Source organism: Mytilus galloprovincialis, chromosome 7 (assembly GCF_965363235.1).
Source record: "Mytilus galloprovincialis chromosome 7, xbMytGall1.hap1.1, whole genome shotgun sequence".
Lineage (NCBI taxonomy): Eukaryota > Metazoa > Mollusca > Bivalvia > Mytilida > Mytilidae > Mytilus > Mytilus galloprovincialis.
Window position 1 is genome coordinate 80,827,878 of NC_134844.1, and position 25,925 is coordinate 80,853,802.

Consider the following 25,925-nt stretch of genomic DNA (forward strand, 5'->3'; position numbering starts at 1 on the left):
TATCTATATATGCTGGTCTACGACGCAAAACTTATTTTGTAGCATCATCTTTTTGAGTATTCTGCTTCAGCACTACTTTTGTACGGATCAGTAACTGGCCCTATAGAATTGCATAAAAACACAATTTTGACTTAAACATTTGAAAAACAAAAGGCATTGACGCATCAAGAAAAAAAATGTCTATTGATAGCCAATACTCACTTTTGATAAACTTTTCTAGCAAGATAAGCTATTTTGTTCCGAAATTTAGTATAAAATACTAATACAAAAAGTAATAATATAGGGTTATTGCATGAATATTGGGGAATATTGTCCCGAGTAGAATTTTATATTGCACGAGCTTGCGAGTGCAATATATGTTCTACGAGGGACAATATTCCCCAATATTCATGCAATAACCCTTTTATTGTATAGCAATATAATATTTGAAAGTAAAAATTGGTTTAAACTAAGATTTTGTCGTTAATGACGTCATGAATTTTGAAGATTTATTGCACTAGTGCAATATTAGAATTTATTGCACGCTAACTTTTGGTTACGTTCTGTGGGAAATATTATATTGCTATACAATAAAATGTGATCTCTATTAAATAAATTTTCAACTATACTTACAAAATATTTCTCCATGCTTCCAAAAATTTAAGCAGGTTACCACACACAGTGAATGTTCCTTATATACTCCTGTGACATATTGCTTGCTTATCCCTTCATTGTACATGCATGTGTAACAGTCCATTTGAAAGAGTTTTTTGTACTTTTAAATGCATAAATTTGCAAATAACAAAACAAAAACTGTTACATCTTAAGCTTTTTTATTAAAAAAAAAATAGTCGTACAATATTAGATATGAATACTAAGCTTGTTAGTTGTATTATAAAAATCACATCAAGTAGATGCATAATATAAGTTACGACAAGAAAACACATTTTTTTTTTAGAAAATTGTGCTATTTTAAATGAAACAAAATTATTTTTTGAACGAACATATACCACTATAGAAGGAATTGTAGTATAATTGTATTGTTAACTATTGGTAGACTGTATTTTCAATAAGGTGTCTTAGCAAACCTTCAAGTCAATGCTTTAGCAGATGCTACACACTAAAGAAAAACCAGGCAAAGCAGTCTTCAATACAATGTTTGAGCAATTACTATACTGTAGTATGACAAAATTGACTAGAGTCTTTGTATTGCTTGATTTGTTAGTTTTTGTTTCCCATACAAAAAGAGGTGCTGTGCAGAGATTACAGGACAACAAATTGTTTGGGTTTTAATCTACTACACTTTACCTATTAGTACGATATTGGATAGTAATATTGTTGCGTAATTGCTATATTCTGATATCTTGTAAATTTGCAATTTCTATGTCAATTTAATTAAAATATCGATCTAGATTGTTGTTGCTATGTAATATAAAAATAAAAAGATGTTTCTATACTTATTTTACTTAACAAGGTCTAGCTTATAAACTATGTAAATTAAAGTCATCCTATCTAAAAAGATAAATACATGATTCTTATGTTTATGTATTCATATAGAATTTTGACCTACCTATTCTACTGCAACAGTTTGTCATCGCAACTCCTCTGAAACCACAAAACTGAATTTCATGAAACTTTGTAATAATATGGACATACTACCGGTATGTTAATGTGCTTATCGACAGGAAATTACGATTCGATATGCCCCTTCGAACGTAGAATATTGTCCTAAATATACTACTGCAACCGTGTTTCATTGCACCTCCTCTGAAACCACACAACATAATTTCATGAAGTTTAATGTTAATGGGGACATAATAATTTGATATAAATGTGCATATTCACAAGAAAAAAAATATCAGTTGACTTTTGTAGCGTTATAAGTATTTGAACTTATGAATCTGGTGAGATTTTGTTTCTCCAGTGACAATGTGAGGGTATGTGATCGTGCTCATTTCGGTTATTTAATTGTGTTCTCAGTCATAAAATAACAACAATGAGGTATAAGAACCAAAACACTTTAAGAGCTTATGACCAAAAACGACATAAAAATAATAGCCATCTAAAGTTTCATTTTTTTTTACAACAACTTTGAAATGCAAACGGACAATTTTAGACAGGTATATTAGGAACCATGTCACACAGGTATGAACCAGAACATCATTTCACATCACCAGTAAGGAAATGTTATTATTTACATATTAAAGTTATATATTCATATCTTTAATCCTATTGGTTCTAAATATTTAAGCAGCTCATTCAACGTCAATTTCCTTATCATTATTAGATTTTACGCAACAATAATCTATTTTAGCATTTGACATACAATATGTATTTATATGCACAAAGATACATATGTTACAAGCAGTACATAAAGATTTTTGAAAAGCTTGAGATTTTCATTGAATTTTCTTCACCCAGTTATATAGTACCGAAGCATATGGCATAATTTTTTGGTCATTTTCTTCACTGATTGATCTGATGTAGGTAAGATATATCAATTCATAAGCCTATTAATCTTGATTTGTTTATGAATTAAGGAAAGTGAGACGACGATTATTGTTAACAATCCTTAAATATTTGACTGGGATATTTAGAGTTAAAAAAAAAGAAGAAAAAAACCAAAGACCAAGACAATGAAGCAACTAGGGAGTAGAAGACAAATGTTGAAATATGTTTGATCAGGAAACAACCCAAACTGTCAAACAATATTCGAAAGCATTACTTTTATCAATTTTGACGAGTCCGCCAAAGTTTCGTTAGGGTGTGACAGAGCGATCCTAATTCCATCGTCGGCGTCGGCGGCGTCAATATTAAGGTTAAGTATGTGGTTAAAGTTATTTATACATCAATAACTTTTTCACACCTTTAGGGAATTTTATGAAATTTAAACAGTCGCTTATTTATTACAAAAATACAGTATTAAGAGCAAAATTTCGAAAATAATTATTGATACATGGACATTTTTTAAAGTTGATATTCAGATTCAGTCTGAGGTTAAAGTTTTTCTGTCCAGGTGAAAATAATGTGTATGTAAGCATGGCCTCTAGAAGAGAACAAAACCCATATCGTATAGTCATCCATAAAAAGTCAATCGACTTGTCAAAACGAAAAAAATCTTTGGTATGATCATGAAAGTATTATATTGACATTTTTTAATATTTCCATGGTTTGATTTTATGACAAAACAGTATACAAAAAACAAATATGACAGACAGCAACCTTAACGATATCAACCAAATGTTCGACCTTTCATTCGTTTATCTTTTTCTCAATATTTTATTGAAATAAGAAAGATATCTTAGACTAGCATGGTTAGGTTTGCTCTTTTATTGAAGTCTACCCTAAATTCCTTTTTCATGAAACTTGAGGGTGACTGTAGAATAGAAAAATGTTCAGCTCTGAAGTTTGCTGTTTGAAGTCAACGGTCGTTGGAAAAATCCTTACAAAAGTGCCAGTATATATATATATATATATATTCTTTATTGCCTCCAGGAGGAGAGTGAAAATAATGAACATGATAAACACAATAATTAAACAATTGAACAAAATAAACAATTAAAGTAAATCAGAAAATGTCATGATCAGTTGAAGTGAGTAAATTGTCAGTAGCGGATATTGCAGTTATATTAATATTGTAGTAAAGTCCCAAATTTATGGATATATCGAATGCATATAGCTTGGAATGTCTCTAGTTGGTCGGTTTCTAGTAGAAAATTGTCCGAATTACAAGAAAGTAAATAATAAAATAGTTCTTCATCCGACATGTTTGATAGGAAGATACTAAAAGTAATTGGATCGATGTTTATAATTTCACACCAAAAGTTCTCACGTGTTTCGTCAAGATAGTCACACGAAGAAATAGTATGAACTATTGGATCTAAAAACATTTTACCACATCTGTCACATAGAATGTATTGCCTATTGTCATTGTCTTTTACTATACAACAGACAGAAATCAAGAAGTGTGCTTGTTTTCTTAGGTTAGGACGCTTCAATGCTATAGTCCATGCAGGGTGAGGTGTATAATCTTTTTTGATCATTTTAAAAGCAATAAAATCATCATCAATGTTAATACGTCTTGTCCAATTAACAATTTCGAAAGCGGCCACTGCAGTTTTGACAATGCGCTTCCATATTAGAGGTGTTGGAAAAAGTCCGGTTTCACAGAAATCGTTAAAATATGATGATAACTCATACTTCCTCAAGATGTTTATTATATCAACAGTAAATCCCAAATTTGAATAGCTTCCGTCGTTGTATTTAAAGTCGTTAACTCTACGAATTAATATACGGAAAGATATACTTTCGCACGGAAGATTACATATCCGTCCTAGGAAATAAAGTTTCTTTTCGTCCACATAACTTTCAATGCTAAACCAACCGATCATCGGAAGGCACATATCACTTCGTGTGCGCCGTGGTAAACCTTGAATGTTTTTGAAAATGTAGTGCTGAGTTCTTTCCAACATTAACCATTCAGTAGAAGTAAGTTTACCCCATAGTTCACATCCGTACAACGCCTTCGGATAACACACTTGTTTTACGAATTTTGAACAAACAATAGGGTTTAAAATACCTAGACGGATTAAAGATATGACGGTTGCACGTAGTGTTCTGCAAACGTCTATTGTACGATCCATCGTCTTAAGGAACGTATACAGATTAATTCCACAATGTTTCGCCATCTTAACTGTCGATATTGGTTCATTATATAGAAGCACATCGGTTCCAGTTGTAGGTTTACCAAAATGTAAGAGCTGACTTTTTCCTGCTGAGAACGAAAAGCTCCAACGGATGCTGTACTCTTCGCAAATTTTTACCATAACTTGTGAAGATTGGCGATCAGTTGCGATTATTGAAATATCGTCAGCTTGAACAGGCGTGCTGGCGTTGAGGTCATGTATAAAAGCACCTTGTTGGCTGGACTCTAATTTGTCAATGAGGTCGTTGATAAAAATTAAGTACAGTTTTGCTGAAAGTACACTTCCTTGCCTAACACCACGATGCAACTTGAACCAATTTGACAACTTTCCACCAGAGAATACCGCACTCGTGAGATCAGAATACATATTATCAAGAAGACACCATAATTTTGCGGGAATGCCATATTCGTACAATTTGATGCGCAATCCGTCGTGTGGGACAGTGTCAAACGCCTTAGTACTGTCTAATAGAACGATTTTGACGGGTCCGCCTTTTTCAATGTGATGAAATTTAACTTCTTGTAAATTGTATGATGCATTCATGCTACTCAGTTGTTTTTGATAAGCAACTTGCTGGTGATTCGGAAAATCGGGTCTCAATTTTGTAAGTTCGTTCTCAAGCAGTTTTTCAAATATTTTAGCGATACTTGGCACTAGAGATATCCCACGATATGAGTTAGTATCAGTGCGAGGTTTTTTTCCACCCTTAAAAAGGAGGAAAATAATGCTTTTTCGCCACTCACCAGGTATATATCCGCATTGTATTATCATGTTGAACAAATGATGTAGATGTTTCAAGAGTAATTTTCCTCCGTATTTGATGTGTTCATATGCGATACGATCATGGCCACACGCCTTGTTGTTTTTTCAAATGCGAACAAATGTTAATGACATCAGAGTAACTAAATTGTAAATCATCCTTCTCGTTGAGAGTTCTATTTGTTTTACGAATGGTTGATACGCGGTCTGATATGTAGGTTTCACGGTCTGGTTCACTGTACACAGATTGCGAAAAAACGTTTTGAAAATGGTCATACCATATATTCATTAGATCGTTACTATCCGTAAATAAAGTGCCATCTTTCTTTAGAGCTGTACAGGTGTGTGGCTTCTGTTTCCGCTTATTAAGAATGATCCATACTGACTTTTGGTCAACGTCAATGTCATTTTCAATTTTCTGAGCAATAGCACTTTCATATTCGTCAATTGCGGATCTTTGAGCATCACGAAAAGCCTTTTTGGCCTGCTTGTAATGATTGAACGCATCGCATTTTAAATCATGGCAGTTACAGTTGTTTAACCATTCGATTCTTTTCAAACGCATCATGTCGCGCAAATGAGTAAGACTTTTATTCCAATATGGCTTTTGATAAGGTTTGAATATAGAGTACGGCAATGTCTCTTGTTCGGCTTGCTTAATTGCTGACACTATCTTATCGTAGTAATCCTCAATAATCAGTTTATTAATTTCGTGTCTTGGAAATTCGGACGTCCACAAGTGTTGTGATAATGCGAACGAATAGTCATTTATGTAACCAAACTTGCGTGCACGATCCCAAGAAACGGAACGAGTTGATTGTTCACCTTCAGTATGAGTGAGAACTGAGTTTTCTATTGTTATTGAACATAATATTGGTCGATGGTCAGATACTGAAAAAGGTTGACTGTCTATAACTTTTGCATTTGACACTTTTCCAATTTCTGATAGTGGCATAAGAATATGATCGATACAAGTAGACGGACCATTATCGTATGATTGAAACGTTGTTACTGGTCCATGGCAAAACCTTTGCGTATTTACTGAAAACAATTCGTACTCTTGTATTAAGGAATACATAAGCCTACTTCTTTCGTCGGGGTTAAATTTATAACGCGGGCCTTGAATCTTTGTATTGAAGTCGCCCATTAGTATGATAGATCCCATATCTTTATATACAGAACAAATTTCATGCAAAAGTTCAACATTATACTGGTACAGTTGATGAGGTTGAGTTGTAGCTGGTAAATAAATTGATAGAATAATGAAAGTTTGTACGTTAGGTAAATTAACTTGGATGCCTATGATTCTGTCACTATCAATGTCTATTTCAGTAACAAATGAAACAATGTCTTTTGACACTAAGAAGGCTACCCCACACCGACTGTTGCATGACATTGATTCAGGATTATGCATGTCCACACCTTTTGCTATGGAGACAAATTTATTATCTATAGTGTTAAGTGGTCCGAGACCACAATTGTCGTCCCTTGATTTTCGTTGTTCACGAATATAGTCCCTAGTGTTAACAGTGGGTTACTTGCCAATAATTTTTATACCCCTTCCAAATTTATTTCTCCATGTTTAATGCCTCAAATTGTAAGTAGGGGGTGAAACTACACTGTAAAAAAATTTGGGTCCAGAATTTTACAGGAAAGTAGTGATTTGGTCCAGCTGAAAAAGGTTAAAAATTAGCACTTCGGAAGCTGTCAAAAGATTTCAAGACACCCTAAACACAAAATTGTCCATATTTTGAGTTAGAGGCGATGAAGTTTTCTATATTTTTGATATAATTTGTCCCAAAAGTAGTTCAACACACTGTAAAAATTTCATTGAGAAAGCGCAGGTGGGATTTTTTTTATTTTCATTTATGTTCTAAAAGAAATGCACTACGAATTAATTGTGTTCTCGGACCAAGTACATGAAGCTGGTATGTACGTAACCAATGCTCGGAAATAGCACAAATGTTAACTTTGTATTCAGCTAATAAATCGGAGAGACATGATATACTAGAAAAAAGTCCCCTACAGTTCCAGAACATCAAATTTAGATTGTTACATGCCATTGCGTCTGTAAGATGATATCGAATGCTCACTCACAAATTGTTGCCAGGAAAGCCATGGTTTATTAAAAATTCCACTTGGCCAGAAATATGGATCACAAATATACGGTTCGTCATCTGATATGACGTTTAGCTGTGCGGAAGCTGTCCTTTTATTATGTCTGTCAAAATAGCGAATGAAAGTTACTTTTACGTTTCGATCTTCTAAATACTTCCGCATAAGTTTCTCAGATCCGTTACGCTTATCGATACCACCGACATAAAACCGACTGACTTTTTTCTTATGGACAACTCCTTTGAATGTTGAGCATACTGAACTCGGAAAGTGAACCGGAATTTTATGTTGACTATTATTAGTGTTTTCAAGTGGTTGATCCTTATTGAGTACATTTTCAACAGAGTCTGGTGTAATGTTTGAAGACACAATGACCGATGCAAATGACTTTTTATGTAAGAAGCCTTTTTCAACGTTTTTCTTAGGGTGATTGACATAAACAGGTTTAACAATTGAGTCTCTCAAAAGTGAAGAGTCAGTTTCATTGTTTTCTTTGACATATCAACATTAATCTCTGTATTTGTCGTCAAATCAGTAGGTACAGGCTTTGAAGTAGCAAGTGCATAAGACATTTGGTTGGAACATGTTAGTTGCTTGACGTTTTTCTCCAACGCGTTCATACGTTTTCGGAGTTCTGTTACAGTGGTTGTTGGACAACGTATTGTTATTAAAACTAAGAATGGAAGTATTTATCTCTTTAAGTTCATTAGACATAATAGATACTTTAGACTTGAGGTTACATAATCCAGATGCACGACTGTCGCTAATCTTTGTAATTCTGATTATTTCAGAATCAAGTCTGGATTTTGTTTCATTGGATAATGTAGTAGTTTTATCTAGTTTGGTTTTTATGTTGTTGATCTTATTTTCATTTTGACCAACAACTGACTTAAGATTGTTCATTGACTCGATGGTGCCACGCATAGTGCTTTCGTTGTTTTTTTGATATTGGGATAATTCTGTTAGATTATCAATATTTGTTTTCTGTGTCTTTTCAAAATTGGCAACAGCGTCATTCAACATACTGTTTTTTGAGCGAATTATATTCAGCTGACTTTGAATGTTTATGTGGCGTTCCTTTTGCTTATTCAACTCGGTATGTAGCTTTTTGTTCTCAGTGTACAATCCGTCTATTCGGTTAGTAAGGTTTGAGACAGTTTTAGAGTTAGATGCTTTTATTTCGAGGACAGTACTTTCTAATTGGATAAGTTTTTCACGGAGGATGGTGTCGAAGTTTGGTGCTGAAGTAGTAACATCAACGTCGATATTTGACAAATTGGTCGACACGGATCTAGAGCTAAAAGTTTCTTTAAGATCATCGCAAAATTCACCCCTTGATGCTAGCCGTAGTGCGTAACAGTCGCGCCCAAGTTTATTTACTAGTGGTTCACCAGTTTTTCCTCTCGGATTAACTCTCCGTTTCAAGACTGGACATTGAATAGGGAAGTCTTCTCTACATTTTGCAACTTTGAAATAGTATAATCTAAGTTGTTCAAGCGTATCAGTGTCATTTTGGCATATTTCAAGTAAGGAAGCAATAAACGAATCTTTGGGTAGACCATTACATTCAGAGTCAATACGATCAGTAATGATTTGAGATGGATCTGATAAGGAGACTAAGTTTGTATCACTTGCGTCGTTAAGGAAGTATTTCACTAACTGTTGTGATTCATTTATCAGACCAGATTGCGAATCATGACAAATGTATGTAAGCATGGCCTCTAGAAGAGAACAAAACCCATATCGTATAGTCATCCATAAAAAGTCAATCGACTTGTCAAAACGAAAAAAATCTTTGGTATGATCATGAAAGTATTATATTGACATTTTTTAATATTTCCATGGTTTGATTTTATGACAAAACAGTATACAAAAAACAAATATGACAGACAGCAACCTTAACGATATCAACCAAATGTTCGACCTTTCATTCGTTTATCTTTTTCTCAATATTTTATTGAAATAAGAAAGATATCTTAGACTAGCATGGGGTTAGGTTTGCTCTTTTATTGAAGTCTACCCTAAATTCCTTTTTCATGAAACTTGAGGGTGACTGTAGAATAGAAAAATGTTCAGCTCTGAAGTTTGCTGTCTGAAGTCAACGGTCGTTGGAAAAATCCTTACAAAAGTGCCAGTGGTAGGTCCGTTTATTGTGCGAAAAGCATAAATTTAATTCGCAATTACATCCGTCATTCACCCTTTATTAGATGTTGATTATACTTAGATGAGAGAATACTAGTACCAAAAGTCAGGTCTGATGACGGCCTTTAGACTAAGTAAAGGAAAATATCATCAACTGAAGCATAAATCTATCAATCATAATATACGGTCTGTAACTTTAACTTGTCTTTTTTTGTAATATCGATTCATCGATATCAATAAATTAAAGGTCGGGTCAAAATTACTGTACATTACTGTTGATCAATACCAGAATCATTTCGAAATGTAGTCACATGCATATTCAATTTAAATGTGTGCCAATAAAAAAAACCTCGAGAATAATATATACCTACACCACAGGGGTTTGTTACAATTGCCGGGTTTACTATCCATACAAACCCCTAAAAAAACAGGGGTTTGTATGGATAGTAAACCCGGCAATTGTAACAAACCATTGCCGGGTTTACTATCCATACAAACCCCTAAAAAAACAGGGGTTTGTATGGATAGTAAACCCGGCAATTGTAACAAACCCCTGTGCCTACACCAGGCTGAATCTAGCGAACAATAGCTAGCGAACAATAAGCCAGCGAACTGGTCTATTTTATTAGCGAATCGTTGAATTTCAATCGTTACTACTCGGCCACTCTCGCTATGCAGTACAATAGCTTCTTGCAACCAGAAAGGCCGAGTAGTTCCGATTGCGTTGAATTTGTAAGACTCGTCCAATTATAGGCTGGTCCTCTCCCTTGCAAAAGACGGGTATACAAGCCAAACAGATAAAGGACAGAGCACCAGTCTAGTCCAATTAATGCCAATGTGACAATGGTTCCAACCCGTTCCTTTGGTGCGAAGCTATAGATAGAACGGAGGACCAGTTTATAGTATAAATTGTCTACTGTAAAACTCGTCCGGAGGTCGGTGGTTCTCTCGGGGAACTCCGTCCTCTCCCTTCACCACATATTAGTCGCCATCACTAAAGCCAAAAGTTTTGTAAGAGGCGTTCACACAAATATATCTATAATTGTAATATGATATAAAAAGTTATGCAAAATGAAGGCAACAATCAAACAAAAAAATGAATAAACCTGTTTTAAGGAACTCTGTCTATGTATAACTGTTTCCCTGGAGCTGATATGAATGCACTTGAACAGAAGTTGATATCATTCATACATTATGAAAATTTTAAGACCACGGCATATGATGTTCAGCCAAAATCATCTTATAAGGACTGGACGGTGTGTAAGTACTGTTTATGTAAATTACACCAATACCGTATTTTTGATTTGTACAAAACATTATAAACTATTGAGTCAATGTTACAACTGTTAGTGGACTTAGTGATGATAATGACAATTGGGAATACGTCGGAAAATCCAAGGTAGGAAAACGCGTTATCAAATAAAAATGATGTCTCTAGACTTCTGACTAACGATAGTATCTTTATTTCCTTTTGGTGTTGGTTTCAATTTGAAACGCGGTAATTTCAATTAATATATTATAAAAAAAAATATTACACAGTGCGCAGCTTTATACGACCGCAGAGGCCGAACCCTGAGACGTTACGCACGTTATTGCGTCAATACACATGTATTCAACAAGTCCACACTAATAAACAGCTTTTTTATAAAATCATAACAGTTAAGATATATAAAATTTATATCCATAGGACTAGACATCTAAATACTATTTCGAAAAAAAGTGCAAATTGTTTTATCATACTTTACTATAGTCTAAAATAAGGACAACATATTGACAAAATGTCAAAAATATGCGTGTCAGACGTAACAGACTATACGCATAATAACTTAAGCAGGGATGTTTGTGTTCTTCAAAACAGTGTTATATCCACGAAAATTGGAATGAATGATATGCTTTATTTATAAAGTATTACAATATTACTGAATATGCGTTCCTGTAACGATCAACGCTATTTTTTTGGTAAAAACAAATAGTGGTCATTATGGTCAGATTTTGGAAAATGTTAAGTTATCAAAATTTATAGGTTTTAAAATATAAGATTATATAATATTTCGTTTGTGTAAATTGGGTACATACATAGACCATATCAGAATCGAATTTTTGCAGCACTCACACTTCATATGAAAATGCAACGGCTTCTGGCAAGATGTCCAACGTCGGATTTTACCGCTTTTTACAAATAAATTGGCATTTGCGACGCTATTCATTGGAAAATTAGATTATTTGCATGCTACATAGTGCTTTTCTGTAATTGTGCTTTAACTTTGCAAAACAGCTACATAGTTTTTAATAATTTGCGAAGTCAAAACGACTTCGTTTTCAAAGAAATAAAATATCTTGCAAGTTTGTCCACTGGACGATTTTCATACGTTTTCAACGTTGTCTATTCGGGGTACGCTATTTATGGTGGATCATCTGTATATTTCCTCAGACAGAATCTTCTTGATGGATGGTCAGATACTATCAACAAGACCACAAAGTATTAAAAAAAAATCCGATGACTGGGGTTGTTCGTTTAGATGATGTTCTTAAGTTGTGAAACAGTATCATGACAGGATGAAAAAAAATCCTCTTTTTCAAATTTGGGAAGCGAAAAACTTCGATTTTTTTTTATTTCTCTGCAATAAGATTCATATGTATAGAACATGAAAGTAAAAACGAAATTGGGCCCAAAGCGTGCCATTGGCTATATACACCTCTCCACATCACACAAAGCTATAAAATATATGAGATGAATTATAATTAACCTTTTATTTCTGACAATCGTTTCATTTCTTAATCTAATTGTACCGCTATTAGTAAATTGAATTTTATAAGCAAGACCCGTTTATCTTGTAATTCCCGACAAACTTTTTATAGTAAATCAAAATATATATCGTCTTCCTTTTTGGATCTAAATGGGGAAACATGGCATTTTATTACGTTTTATGTCAATTGGTCTCTGGTAGAGAGATGTCTCATTGGAACCCATCATACCGTATATATCTTCTCATTTCATATAGATTTATGCATTACCCAAATACGATATACTTTGTTGTTTGTTGCGTACGTTACTTTCAGTGGGAAATATTTCATGCATATTCAGTACAACTATTCACTTTAAGAAGTATCCATATTGATATGCAAAACAAAAATTATAAGCGAAATAAAAAAAACTTATCCCAAATAATCATTAATCGCCGTAAAACGTAAGAAATTGACGTTGCCATATCATGCTTAAAACGTCTGAACAGTTAGGACAAGTATGGACACAACATTCAAACTTGATACAGCTCTGAATTTGGTTTATGCTAAAGTTCTTGACACAATACGAGTTTCTGACACAAAACAAATGTTAAAAAATCTATTATTTTGGGCCACTATATTTTCAAAAATTTTGAATTTGAGAAATTTGGGGGGAAAAATTAGAAAACTACTACCACCTCCCTTTTTCCAAAACCTGACATTTCTTTACACATAATTTACAAGTAGTGTAATGGAAGTAAATCCGAACATACCCAACATTGTATGATAACTGTTTTTGAATAACCTTCCTCAGTACACTGTTTTTAAATTGTCTTAATTGTCCATTGACCAGAAAAACTTTCATGATATGGAAACTTGTGGTATAATTTCGGCGAGATTCACAAGTTATTGTTTGAATGCTAAATTTGGACCCTTTTTTTTATCCATTATTACTAAACTATTAGGACAATAACCCCCAAAATCAATCCCAATCTTCCTTTAGTGGTATTGAACCTTCTGGTGAAAAATTATAGAGATCCATTCGCTAAATCTAAAGTAATTGTCCAGAAAACTTATCCCCTCTCCTTTTTGCCCCCAATTCCCTTTTCTAGCCCCTAGTTCCAAAACATTTTGAGACATAACACTCCATAGTCAGTACTAACCATCCCTTCATGGTATGGAAACTTGTGGTATCATTTCAGAGAGATTCATACACTTAAACACAAGTTGTCGTTTGAAAACTACAAAAAAGCCTATTTTGTGCCCATTTTTGGACCGTAATTCCTAAACAATTAGGACCATAACCCCCAAAATCAACCACAACCTTCCATTAGTGGTATTGAACCTTCTGGTAAAAAATTATAGAGATCCATTCACTATATCTAAAGTTATTATCCAGAAAACCTATCCCCCCTCCTTTTTGCCTTTAATTCCAAAACATTTTGAGCCATAACAACCCAAAGTCAGTATTAACCATACCTTTATGGTGTGGATACTTGTGGTATAATTTCAGAGAGATTCATACACTTAAACACAAGTTATCGTTTGAAAACTACAAAAATGCTTTGGGCCACTTTTTGGCCTCTAATGCCTGAACATAACCCCCAAAATCCATCACAACCTTCCTTTAGTGGTATTAAACCTCCTGGTAAAAATTTATTCTCTAAATCCTAAGTTATTGTCCGAAAACTAAATGTCTTCGGACGAAGCAGACGACGCATACGATGCGAACCACAAACTCGGGTGATTTCCGTTGCTTTAAAATGACCTTGCTCCACACAAATAATCCCTTGCTATATAGAATACTGGCCTCGTAGAATACATGATAACTTTCACAGTATATGTTATGTAGGATGTTCGAGGGATAACTTGCACAGTATATGTTATGTAGGATGTTCGAGGGATAACTTGCACAGTATATGTTATGTAGGATGTTCGAGGGATAACTTGCACAGTATATGTTATGTAGGATGTTCGAGGGAATACGAGCACATGTCTCCTTTGGAATCCGAATAAATAATTAAATTATACTAGAGTGTTCATATTTCAACTTTAATTACCATGTGTGTGTTAGTGTGTAGTGTTGTGTTGTTGTTCTCCACTTATATTTATGCGTTTCCCTCAGTTTTAGATTGTTACCCCGATTTTGTTTTTCGTCCATGGCTTTATGAGTTTGAACAGCGGTATACTACTGTTGCCTTTATCTATTGATAAACTGTCAAAGCATCAGACATAAACGATCAGAATTAAACGAAAGCGTTGAATACATAAAACCTGATGTTATCATAGGGTGTGAATCATGGTTAGCAAATGAGCACCGAACTGCAGAAATCTTTCCAAATGGGTACAACAAAAATGTTTTTCGCAAGGACAGAAACAAAAACGGGGGAGGCGTATTCATTGCAGTACATGATAAATTCACTACTTCCGCAGTCGACAACAGTGAAAATGATTGCGAACTTCAATGGACAGAAATTCAAACAAAGACCAAATCCGTCATAATAGGTTTTTACTACCGTCCACCAAATGCAAGCATAGACGCACTGAATAATCTCAAAACATCAGTACTAAATGTGAGTGAAAACAGATAAACTTATTATACTTGCAGGAGATTTCAACCTTCCTCATATTGACTGGAATAACAACACGGTCAAATCAGGAAAACCACAAGTAAAACACCACCAAGAACTTCTTGAATTCATTGAGGAATTTGGCATGGAACATGTACAACTAAAACCAAGCCGGGAAAACAGCATCCTTGATTTATTTCTTACAAACCATCCAAGTCTTGTAAAGTCATGTAACACACTACCTGGAATTTCAGATCACTACATGATTGTTCTTACCTTTTTGGCGATACATAAAGTCTAAACGTACTGACAATATAGGTGTAGCTGGAATTAAAAAAATGGAATTTTACATCAGGACAGCAAATCCAAGGCTGAATTACTCAACGACCAATTTAAGTCGGTCTTCACCAAAAAACGCATCAGACCAACTACCACAGATCCATGAATCAAAATACCCAAGTATGAATAACATTAACATCGAAGTACAAGGAGTAGAAAAACTGCTTAGAAACCTAAACATCAACAAAGCTAGTGGACCAAACGGCATTGCAAACAAAGTATTAAAACTTTGCTCAATGGAACTAGCACCAGTAGTGAGTCACATATTCCAACTTAGTTTAGATTGGGGTGACTGGAGAAACGCCAACATCAGTCCAATATTTAAAAAAGGAGATAGACATACAGCGGCAAATTACCGACCTGTATCACTCACCTGTGTTTGCTGTAACTCCTCGAACATATAGTCTGCAAGCATATACTGAAACACCTGGAAGCACACAACATACTCACCTCACTCCAACATGGCTTCCGTAGTGGTCATTCCTGTGAAAGTCAACTTCTTATTACTATGCATGACATCATGAAATCTTTTGATGCCAAGAAGCAAATTGATCTAACCATACTGGACTTTAGTAAGGCATTTGACACTGTGCATCATCGAAAACTCCTACACAAATTAACTATGGAATCGATGGTAATACAAATGCATGGATTAAATCATTCCTAATGCAAAGACACCAGCGAGTTATTGTCGAAGGAGAATTTTCTTCATCTTGTTCCGTCGACTCAGGGGTGCCCCAAGGAACTGTCTTCGGTCCCCTTCTTTTTCTATGTCATATTAATGACTTGCCGCTCTGTGTAAAATCACAAGTACGTCTGTTTGCTGACGACTGCCTCCTGTATAATACCAGCGAGACACCACAGGACCTACTCCAAATACAGAAAGATCTAGACTCATTAGACAACTGGGCAAAGGACTGGGGTATGCGTTTTAATGCCAGAAAATGCTATGTCATGTCAATTCACCGTAGCTCACATACAGCTATAATCACATCTTAGAGCAAGTCAGTGAAAATCCATACCTAGGTGTAATCATTAGCGGTAATTTGAAATGGTCATCTCACATTAACAAATTCTGCAACAAAGCTAATTCTATACTGGGATTTATCAGAAGGAATCTTAAACACTGCAACAAACATTTTAAGGAAACCGCCTACATCTCGCTTGTTCGCTCAGTATTAGATTACTCAGGCACAGTATGGGACCCATATCTACAAAAAGAGATAAACCGCATAGAGAACATACAAAGACGAGCAGCTAGATTCGTTTTTAAAGACTATAGACGTACGAGAAGTGTCACCTCTATGATGAAGGACCTTTGATGGAAACCTCTTGTGGAAAGAAGACGCGAAAAACGACTGGTACTACTGTACAAAATAGTGAACGACTTGGTAGCCATCCCCACTGAACACCACATAGAATTTAATACTAGACCATCCGGAACTTCAAACGTCAAACAAATAAAACTCAAATACTGACATATATAAACATTCATTTTTTCCACAAACTATCATCGACAGGAACTTACTACCAAATACTGCCGTGAACTGTAAAACTGTGGAAAGTTTGAAGGCAGTAATATCGCGCGACTAGTTACATCAGTGACGCACACACTTCCTGGATAAGTTTTACTCAGTATTTTGAGTTCATTTCCAGTATTATACAGATACAGATAGTATTCATAAAAACATGTATTGGTATAAATTCGGTACAAATAAATGATAAATGTTGGATAAACAAATATGTTAATCTAATTAAAATATTGATCTCTGATTACGTTATACTACTCATATGTAGTATAAAGTATTTAATTAGATTGACAAATATGTATGACAATATATATACAATTACAATCAATCGGGGAAAAACAAATCCAATAAAATAGAACTGGTCCCTGCTTTGCATTTGAAGATGGTAAGCCGGTCAATTTTGAAGACAGATATAAGGAGTGGTATATCACAACACCCCTGAAATATGTCCTCACAAACTTCCGACACACAATTTACTCCAGTTAGATGTTCCAGTTCGTTCTTCCATGAACAAAATGATCCATTGTATTTTCTGAAACAAACAATTAATATTGAGCGAAAGAGATTAAATATGATCAAAACCAAAGATACGTTAATACCAATTATGACTCAAAATATTGAAAATCAAACAAAAAAATAAACGGTCGACACTCGGCTACCCGAGAGATTGGTCGGTTAATCTATATTGAGTATGCAGCTATATGGGCGATTGGTCTGTTAATCGTGTTGGTTTAAGTTAAACTCTATTAAATATACAGATTTTTGGCATATCATAAGAACCAAATCAAAAAAAGAAAAGTGTCAGACAAAATGATATTTATCATAGAATAGTTTCCACCTATAAAAACATTTCATAGTCTGCGCAGTTTTCAGTAAAACTAAAAGGCGTCGCGCAAGTATGTATAATTTATGCTTATACGCATAGCAATTTTTTAATAAAAGGCAAAACAAATAATTTTAGATATCATTAAAAGGACACAAAATAGTACTTTGGTTCTAAAAAATAAATTGACAGTAAATATTTCATAATTTTAACATAACGTGAAAATTATGGGAATAAAGTCTGTTAATGAGTTGGACAATTGAAATTGTGTCAGTTAAGAGTTATTTAGCCACGTCAATAGTTTTGCTACATTTATATTTTCCCATTGAAAAAAGTAAAGAATGAGATGTTCTTGAGTAAAAACAAAATGACAATACGGTGCAACAGTATCGTTCTAGTAAGAGCATTTTTATTTTGACTTTCTTTGTATTTTATTGTCACTTCAATATAGAATGATATGGATTGGCCGCTGGAATATGCATGAATTTAATATCAACGTTTTCAATCAGCCTAAATTTTTGAATCTGTTCAAAGTAGCACGTTCTCAAATCCCACTGAAAGTGTCTTTATTATACAACACAGGGGTACATATAACGTGTTGTCGTTCTCATGCACATGATATTTGTCACTGGACGTTAACCCCTAATTAATCAGCATCATCCAATTATTTCTTTTCTATTACTTAATCATATGTTGTTTTCAAATATTCTAAAGAAGTAAATGGAAAGGAGCGAATGCAGCTACATTTTGTTAACTTAAGTTTTAATTCATTTTATTCCGTTTAGTTCCTTTCTACATAAGTGTAGAGGAGAACTGCAGTTGTCCGCATGTAAACTTCTAGCATTCGTCACCAATATGAGTACATCGCAATCCGTTACTGTTTCAACACCCTGGGGTGTTTCATGTCTGTGTTTCTTAAACAATTATTATTTTTTCTCTCTTTTTTAGCAATGCATATCAATCTCTACTGTCCTTATCTACTATTCTATATTCTGCGTCTCCATCCATATTCTCGTGTTATACCATAATGGTTCCCGATTGGGAGGAGGTGTTTATTTCTGTATTCCTTTAATTGTTATGTCACTTTTCTCTACATTTTATGTATCTCACTCAGTAAATTTAATAATATAACAATTATAGCCTATGCACTTCGTCCTCAGTCAATATACTTCTTTCAGGTCAATATATCTTGTATTGCCCTCATACAAAGGCTATAATTGTATATTATTCCACTGTTTATAATTATTGATAATCAATATCTGATTGATTGAGACTATCCCACGTGTCATTGAACAAATCTCCCTGAGGCACGGGAAATAAATATTTATTATTCTTTCCCTATTCTTTATATTTTAGCATCCCAATATATTTTACTTACTGATGTTTAGTTACATTACGACGTTTATCTCTGATTTATATACTGGTTACCAATGAAGATGACAAATTGGTGTCATTCATTATGTAAACAAAATCCATACGATATATGCTAGCTACCATTCTTGGATGGAATTAATATTACTTTAATATAACACTTTTTGAAACCATTTTTATCAATTTTCAATTTCCATTGTCTAAATTGTTAATTGTCCATGTGTTGCTATCGTATATTTTATGTTTCATTGCTCATGCGTGTTGTTTCCGTATATTTTAGCTGCTCGTCTTGATCCTATCCATTTGATCCGATAACACCTCATATAGCAATAAAATTATATTTTTATTGCCATTCATAACTCTTAACAGACCGGGTTTTATACATCCGACCCATTAACAGACCAGGTTTTAAATAAAGATTGATTTATGTCACCAAAATACAGATTTTCGTGTAGATTTTTCACACAAAGATATCAATATGGTAAACAAACATAATGCCTGTGGTTTTTCGAAATATTGCATGCAAGTCAAATCAACCAACGTGTCATTTTGTGTACATTTTGTGTGTGTAAAATGTGTATAAATTTATTGATGAGTAACCCGCCTTTTCATTTTATAGATCGTTCATCGAAGCTAGAAAAATAATAGTTACACCACTGGATTCAGTTTCTTGAATTGTTTTGTTAGACATGAATAATGTTTATAATAAAAATATATTTAAAAAAGTTATACAATGAAACATGCTAAACTTTCAATGATTTTCTCGATAACACCTGATTAACAGACTTTAGCCAACCCGATTAACAGACCAATCGCCGATATAGCCGCATACTCAACTTAAAAATTAACCGACCAATCTCTCGGTTAGCCGAGTGTCGACCGTGTCTATGGTACCACTCACAATAAACGTTTTAAAGCTTTTAATTTGTTTAGTGTATCTGAAATTAGTTTGTTACTCGAGTCGTCGATCATGTATTTATTTCATATAGTACGGTGACCAAGTATGGAAAAGTCGCTTATTTAAGGAGTTTAATCGTCATTCGGACTATACGGCTATAAATCACAGTATTGGTAGTTCAAAGGTTACGCCTCACATTTTGACTTGTCGTCAAAAAATCGTATGGTGCAATTTTTGTAAAATGGGCTTTAAAGTTCGTTCCCTTACTTTAAAGAAAAAATTACTTTCAACAAAATTTAGGCCTACATTCTAAAAGCACATTCGTGATATGCTTTTTGTTATTATATACATTGTTGTAAAACCTTATTTTAACAATTTCAAACAAAGTCAAGCAAAATAAATCTGTTATTGAAGAGTTTTTGTAAAAATTGAACACACCGAATATTTTGCATTTAATAGAGTACGTTTCAATTCATTTTCGTCATTTATTTTTACGCAAAATGTAAAATAATCAACATTTATATGATATGTCAAACCGTTATTAAACAACAATTTCAAAATCATTTATCTCAGAAGCATTATTTCGACTTGTGCATTGAAACAAAATATACACTACAATAGAAGATACAGGTTACAAGTTTTTCTCTAGAAATTTGACTTGTACAAAAATATTGAACCGGACCGATACTATTATTTTAATCTATAAATGATATTCCGTATAACAACGATTTTTCGTTGCCAAAATTTGTTCATTTCGATCTTTTTTGTCAGTTCATAGTCCTATTTCGTGTTGGTTGTCGTATCTTTTTATGTATTTTTAAAAGATTTCTTATTTTCGTATGTTTATTTGATATGTTTTTTTTTCTTTTTGATATATTTTAAAAAGTAAGAACCAAGTCTGAATTTGGACATGTACTTATCTTGAAAACGATTGAATTATAAAGTCCTTTACGATTAGATCCAAGTAGTTAAAAAAAGCAACACATGCGTTTTAATTTTGAAAAGTGTATCATCTGCCAGAGAAGAAGTACTGAATCACTTCCTTTACTGTACAGAGTAAACGTTTCTTCTTAAGTTCTGTTGAAAGACTTACTGATGGAATCTGCTAGCAATTTGTTAAAGAGTATGGGTCGTTTGATGAAATTCCTGATTTGGTGATCCAATTCGATTCTAAAGTCTCTTGTGCACTCTCTCTACCTTCATTTGTCCTATCACTCACAACTTACACCAGTCTGAAAGGTGGTATGGCATTGCTTAAATGTATTGATGATAACAGAAAAGTAAAAAAATTGGTGACCTTGCAGCTGACTATTATAAGAATATGGAACACTGATTTTTTCTAGCGCTCACAGTAGCAGACATTCTTTTACCGCTACGACATGAAAACTCAATAAAGTTGTCTGCTCCAAAGTAAAGCCGCACAAAGATTTCAGCTTCCACCAAAGTGTATCATATAATTGAAGGGAGAAGGATTCCTTTCCCTAATTTCTTTGGTAGTTTTTCTTCTTCAAAACTATAACAAATCCCCTAAAATTCCACCTTATAGTGAGCTTTACTTAGCCGGAACGGTTGTAAATCCGAAATTGTCGAAATTATGTCAGACAATAGTGTTAATAACTGTCGTAACTTGGTAAGCACTCAACAAGGGCCAATACTCGTATAATAACTAATGCCTTATACATGGACATGAAGTTAACAGAAAAGAACCAGGAAAAAGCGACAGAATAATCATACGGACCTCTGATACGGGTGTGATTGTTCTGTGTGTTCACTACTACAAACAGATGAGATATGTATGCGAGTTATAGGTGCAGATGGGGAACATTAGCCGTGTAAAGAATAGTTGAAGAATTTTATTCCTTCACCAACTATGTGCTTGCTTTTCCCAAAAAATTTATAAACTGATTCCTACTGTACACACTCTTACCGGATGCGACACAATTTCGTCTCCGGGGTAGTGAGAAAATTGTATACAGGACTTTGAAGGACACGCACGACTATTGTAGTTACAGAGCTTTGGGAGTACTGACGAAGATGAAGCCCTTGTTTGTGCAAGAATTTAGTTTCGAAGATTCATGATCTGAAGAATATCTTTAAACCATTTAATCATGATATGAAAAAAATGCACGTCAAGCTTGCCACCAGTAAAGATGTATGTTTAGTCTGGTTACCTCTCTTTGAATCGGCAATTTTGACCCCATCACACATTGCTAAAACCCCCTGTTCCGTCATCTTTAGAATAAGGTTGGCGAAAATTAATTAATTATTTACACACCGTTTATTTTGAAGGGCATATTTCAGCAGAATTCTTGCAGGATCTTGTGTGTTCATGTGAGGGAAAATCTCCACGTGAAAAGTGTTTGTTCACAACAATTAAAACCTTACATGTACGAAGCTTTGCTCCTGTCAAGGGTCAGAATTATGTAGAAATTCCTTGACAGACGAATCGGAAGATATTTCTGAAAATAATCTGCTTTATGGATCATTTTGATTGGATTTTTTAATTGTAACTGTTTTTGAGAGGTAATAAGTGGTTTTTGGTTGCAATGAATTACATGCATGAGCTTTTGCAAAATAAACGTTCGGGATAGAAGCTTAAATCGAAAACAACATTTATCATTATTGCTGAGGTTGAATGTCACCCGGCAAGGTAACGGAATTTTTATTGATCTTGTATAATAGAATGGGCTCATAGAACAAGTGTTTGAAAAACGCCAATTTTCAGAAATAATCGATTATTAAAAGTAATAAGATCCTTCTTTTTTTTTTTTTTTACATTTTAGAGATAATTCATAGTCAATTGATTTGAAATTTAATACAAAATGCTGCTGATATCTTTCAATTTTGAAAATGTAAAAAGAAAAAAGAAAACAGTTTGTTGATCTTTGACCTTAATTTATGCAAAACTGTTACCACATTTCTTTTTGACGACATCAATTTTCCAAAAGTACTCATTTTTCCGAATCCAATGATATATAATATAGCCATATAGTATGTTTGACGATTAAATTTTAAAAATATTGGGTTTGGTCACCGTACTAATATGTGTTAAATGTATTATTTAAAACGAGTTAACAAGCGTCTTAAATGGAAGACCATTTACAAAAAATTAGATCATTTTCGTTGGTCTATATTTAAAGTACACTGACACTTTTAACTATGTACAGACGGCTTTAAATATCCTGACGTGTTTTTCAAATGCTAGACTTGTTCTATTCCATTTGTTATCCTAGTAACTTGCCAACCCTTACCCATGAGGCAAAGCTAATTGCTTTTCAGTAACCATATTTTTTATCAAAATGCTGACCCAATCTTTTATTCGTCCATAATAGCACCAACTATCAAATTTGTAGCACGTGTAGGTCACATTTATTGGTATATATATATATATATATATATATATATATATATATATATAGATTGCCTAACAATGTAATTTTAACACACTATTTAGTATGTAAATATAAGAATGTTTAAAATATTTACAAAATGATGAAAATAAACGCAATATTTCGCTAGACCAACTAGCTTTATCAAGCGTGCATCTATCCAGGTGAAATAGGATGTAGATGATAAGAAACTTTTGCAGCTCAACGTCTGTGTTGCACTGAACTGCCTTCAAAATAAGAAAATTTTGCAGCTCAATGTATATGACCTCTTGCATTTAGCTGCTTTGAAAATAAGAAAATTTTGCAGCTCAATGTACATGACCTCTTGCATTTAGCTGCTTTGAAAATAAGAAAATTTTGCAGCTCAATGTACATGTTGCACATGGATTTAGCTACCTTGAAAATACATAATTGGTAGTTGAAGTTAGCAACGTCCATTGGCCAATATTACGGGATAAAAAGGACGATGCTTTGTTTTAAATTATTCTTTATCTTTCCTGTATCTTTTTTCGTCTTTTTCGTTAAGACCATCAGGTTCTAAAGTGTGGAGTTGGTGGATCCAAAAGTTTTCTCTTCTCCTTCTCGCCGTGGTGTCCCATTCGGTGTTGACTTCTATAATTTGGAAAGTGACATTATCAAAAGGATGTTTCGTTGAACGAAGATGTCTTGTGAGAGGACAGTTTTTGTTGGTTTTGTACGATGAACGATGGTTATTGAGCCGAATATTAAATTTGTCCATTGTTTCTCCCACATACTGAATGCCACAAGTGTCACATGTTAATATATAAATTGAGTTCTCCGTTTTACAGTTGGAATTAGAGTAGATGGTATAATTTTGTTTAGTAACGGAGCTGATGAAAGAACTGCTTGTATTGGCAGCTTTACAACACAAACAATTCCTTCGACCACATTGTTTGTAGCAACCGGGCGATGGATTAGGCTGCTTGGTTAATACAGATGTCACTAATTTGTCACGGATGTTTTTAGGTCTTCTGAAGGCCATGACTGGTGGTGAAGAAAATACTTTTTTTAGATTTAAATCATTTTCTATAATTTTCCAATGCTTCTGAACAATGGATGACACATTTTTTAAATCAGGATGGTAAGTGAGTACAAGGGGTGTTCTGTTAGCTGCTTTATTCTTATCTTTGTACTCAAGAAGTTCTTGGCGACTAGTTTTGTTTGCTCTTTCGAAAGCGCTATCAATAATGTTGTTATTGTATCCTCGAACAACTAGATGTTTACGAAGTTGTCCAAGTCTAGCATTTTTCGTATTTTCAGTAGAGCATATTCTCTTGATTCGCAATGCCTGGCTGAATGGGATACCACGGGAGCAGTGTTTAGGATGGCAGCTTTTAGGAGAAAGGAATTGATGTTTGTCCGTTTGTTTGGTATGAAGGTCCGTTATAATGGTTCCGTTCTTGATGTAACTCGTAGTATCGAGGAAGTTTATTTTCTCCATAGATGATTCATATGTAAATTTTATTGAATGGCGGAAAGAGTTGCAGTGTTCTAGAAATTCATTAAGATGTTCTTGTGAATCTGTCCATTTGAAATCAATATCGTCAATGAATCGGAACCATGATAAGGGCTGATATGGAGCACTAGCCAAGAGGCGTTTTTCAAGTTGGCCCATAAATATGTTGGCATATGACGGGGCCATTTTTGTGCCCATACTAGTACCGTCTATCTGGAGATAGTGTTTTTCATTGAAAGAGAAGTTGTTATTCTCCAGTACTAGTTTCAGAAGTGTAACAAGGCACTCAGTAGGAGGATTTTTTTCACTACGAGTGTTCCATGCCTCTTCACAGGCTGCTATTCCTTCGTCTTGTGGAATGTTGGTATATAAAGAAGACACGTCCATGGATGCAAGTATAGTATTGCTTGGTAAAGGATTGAGGCTTTCCATTTTCTTGAGATAATCAGTTGTATCTTGAATGAATGATGGTAGTTCTTTCACATGAGGTCTTAGATGATGGTCTACAAATTCTGATATCTTTTCAGTTGGATGACTATTCGCTGACACAATTGGTCGACCTGGATTGCCCGTTTTATGTATTTTAGGCAACATATAGAATCGTCCGGCCTTTGCTTCGTTCTCAAGAGGTCGGAGATAATCAAAGGTGTCATTGTCTATATGCTTTTTGTCGAACATCTCTTGAAGGATGGTGTTGATCTTTCGAATAGTATTAAGCGTTGGATCTGTGGTTAATTGTTTATAAAAAATGGAGTTAGAAAGTTGTCGATTCCCCTCTGCTATATAATCTGTTTTATCCATGACAACCACAGCGCCCCCTTTGTCGGCAGGTTTTATTACAATATCATCTTGGTCTTTTAACGCTTTCAAAGCTATACTTTCTGACTTGGATAAATTATAATTTCTTGTATTTGTTATACAGGACTTTATATCAGACCTCACGTAGTTAATGAATGACTCCAAGTTATCATTTTTGCTCTTTGGTGGTTTCCATGAACTTTTTTTCCTAAATTTTGGGATGGGCGTGACTTCTTCATTGGTGTCAGTATCTGAATCTGTTAATCCGGCTTCTTCAAGGTTTTTCTTGCCCCTATTGTAGAAAAA

General features: G+C 34.1%; 1 protein-coding gene across 1 annotated transcript in view; it reads right to left on the reverse strand.

Moving 5' to 3' along the window:
• Positions 1-25,499, reverse strand: part of LOC143084284 (uncharacterized) — a 32,519-nt gene extending 7,020 nt beyond the window's left edge. Inside the window, exon 1 of the mRNA XM_076260694.1 lies at positions 25,083-25,499. Coding sequence (XP_076116809.1) covers positions 25,083-25,499 — 417 coding nt within the window. The remainder of the gene's footprint in view (positions 1-25,082) is intronic.
• Positions 25,500-25,925: the final 426 nt, after the last annotated feature.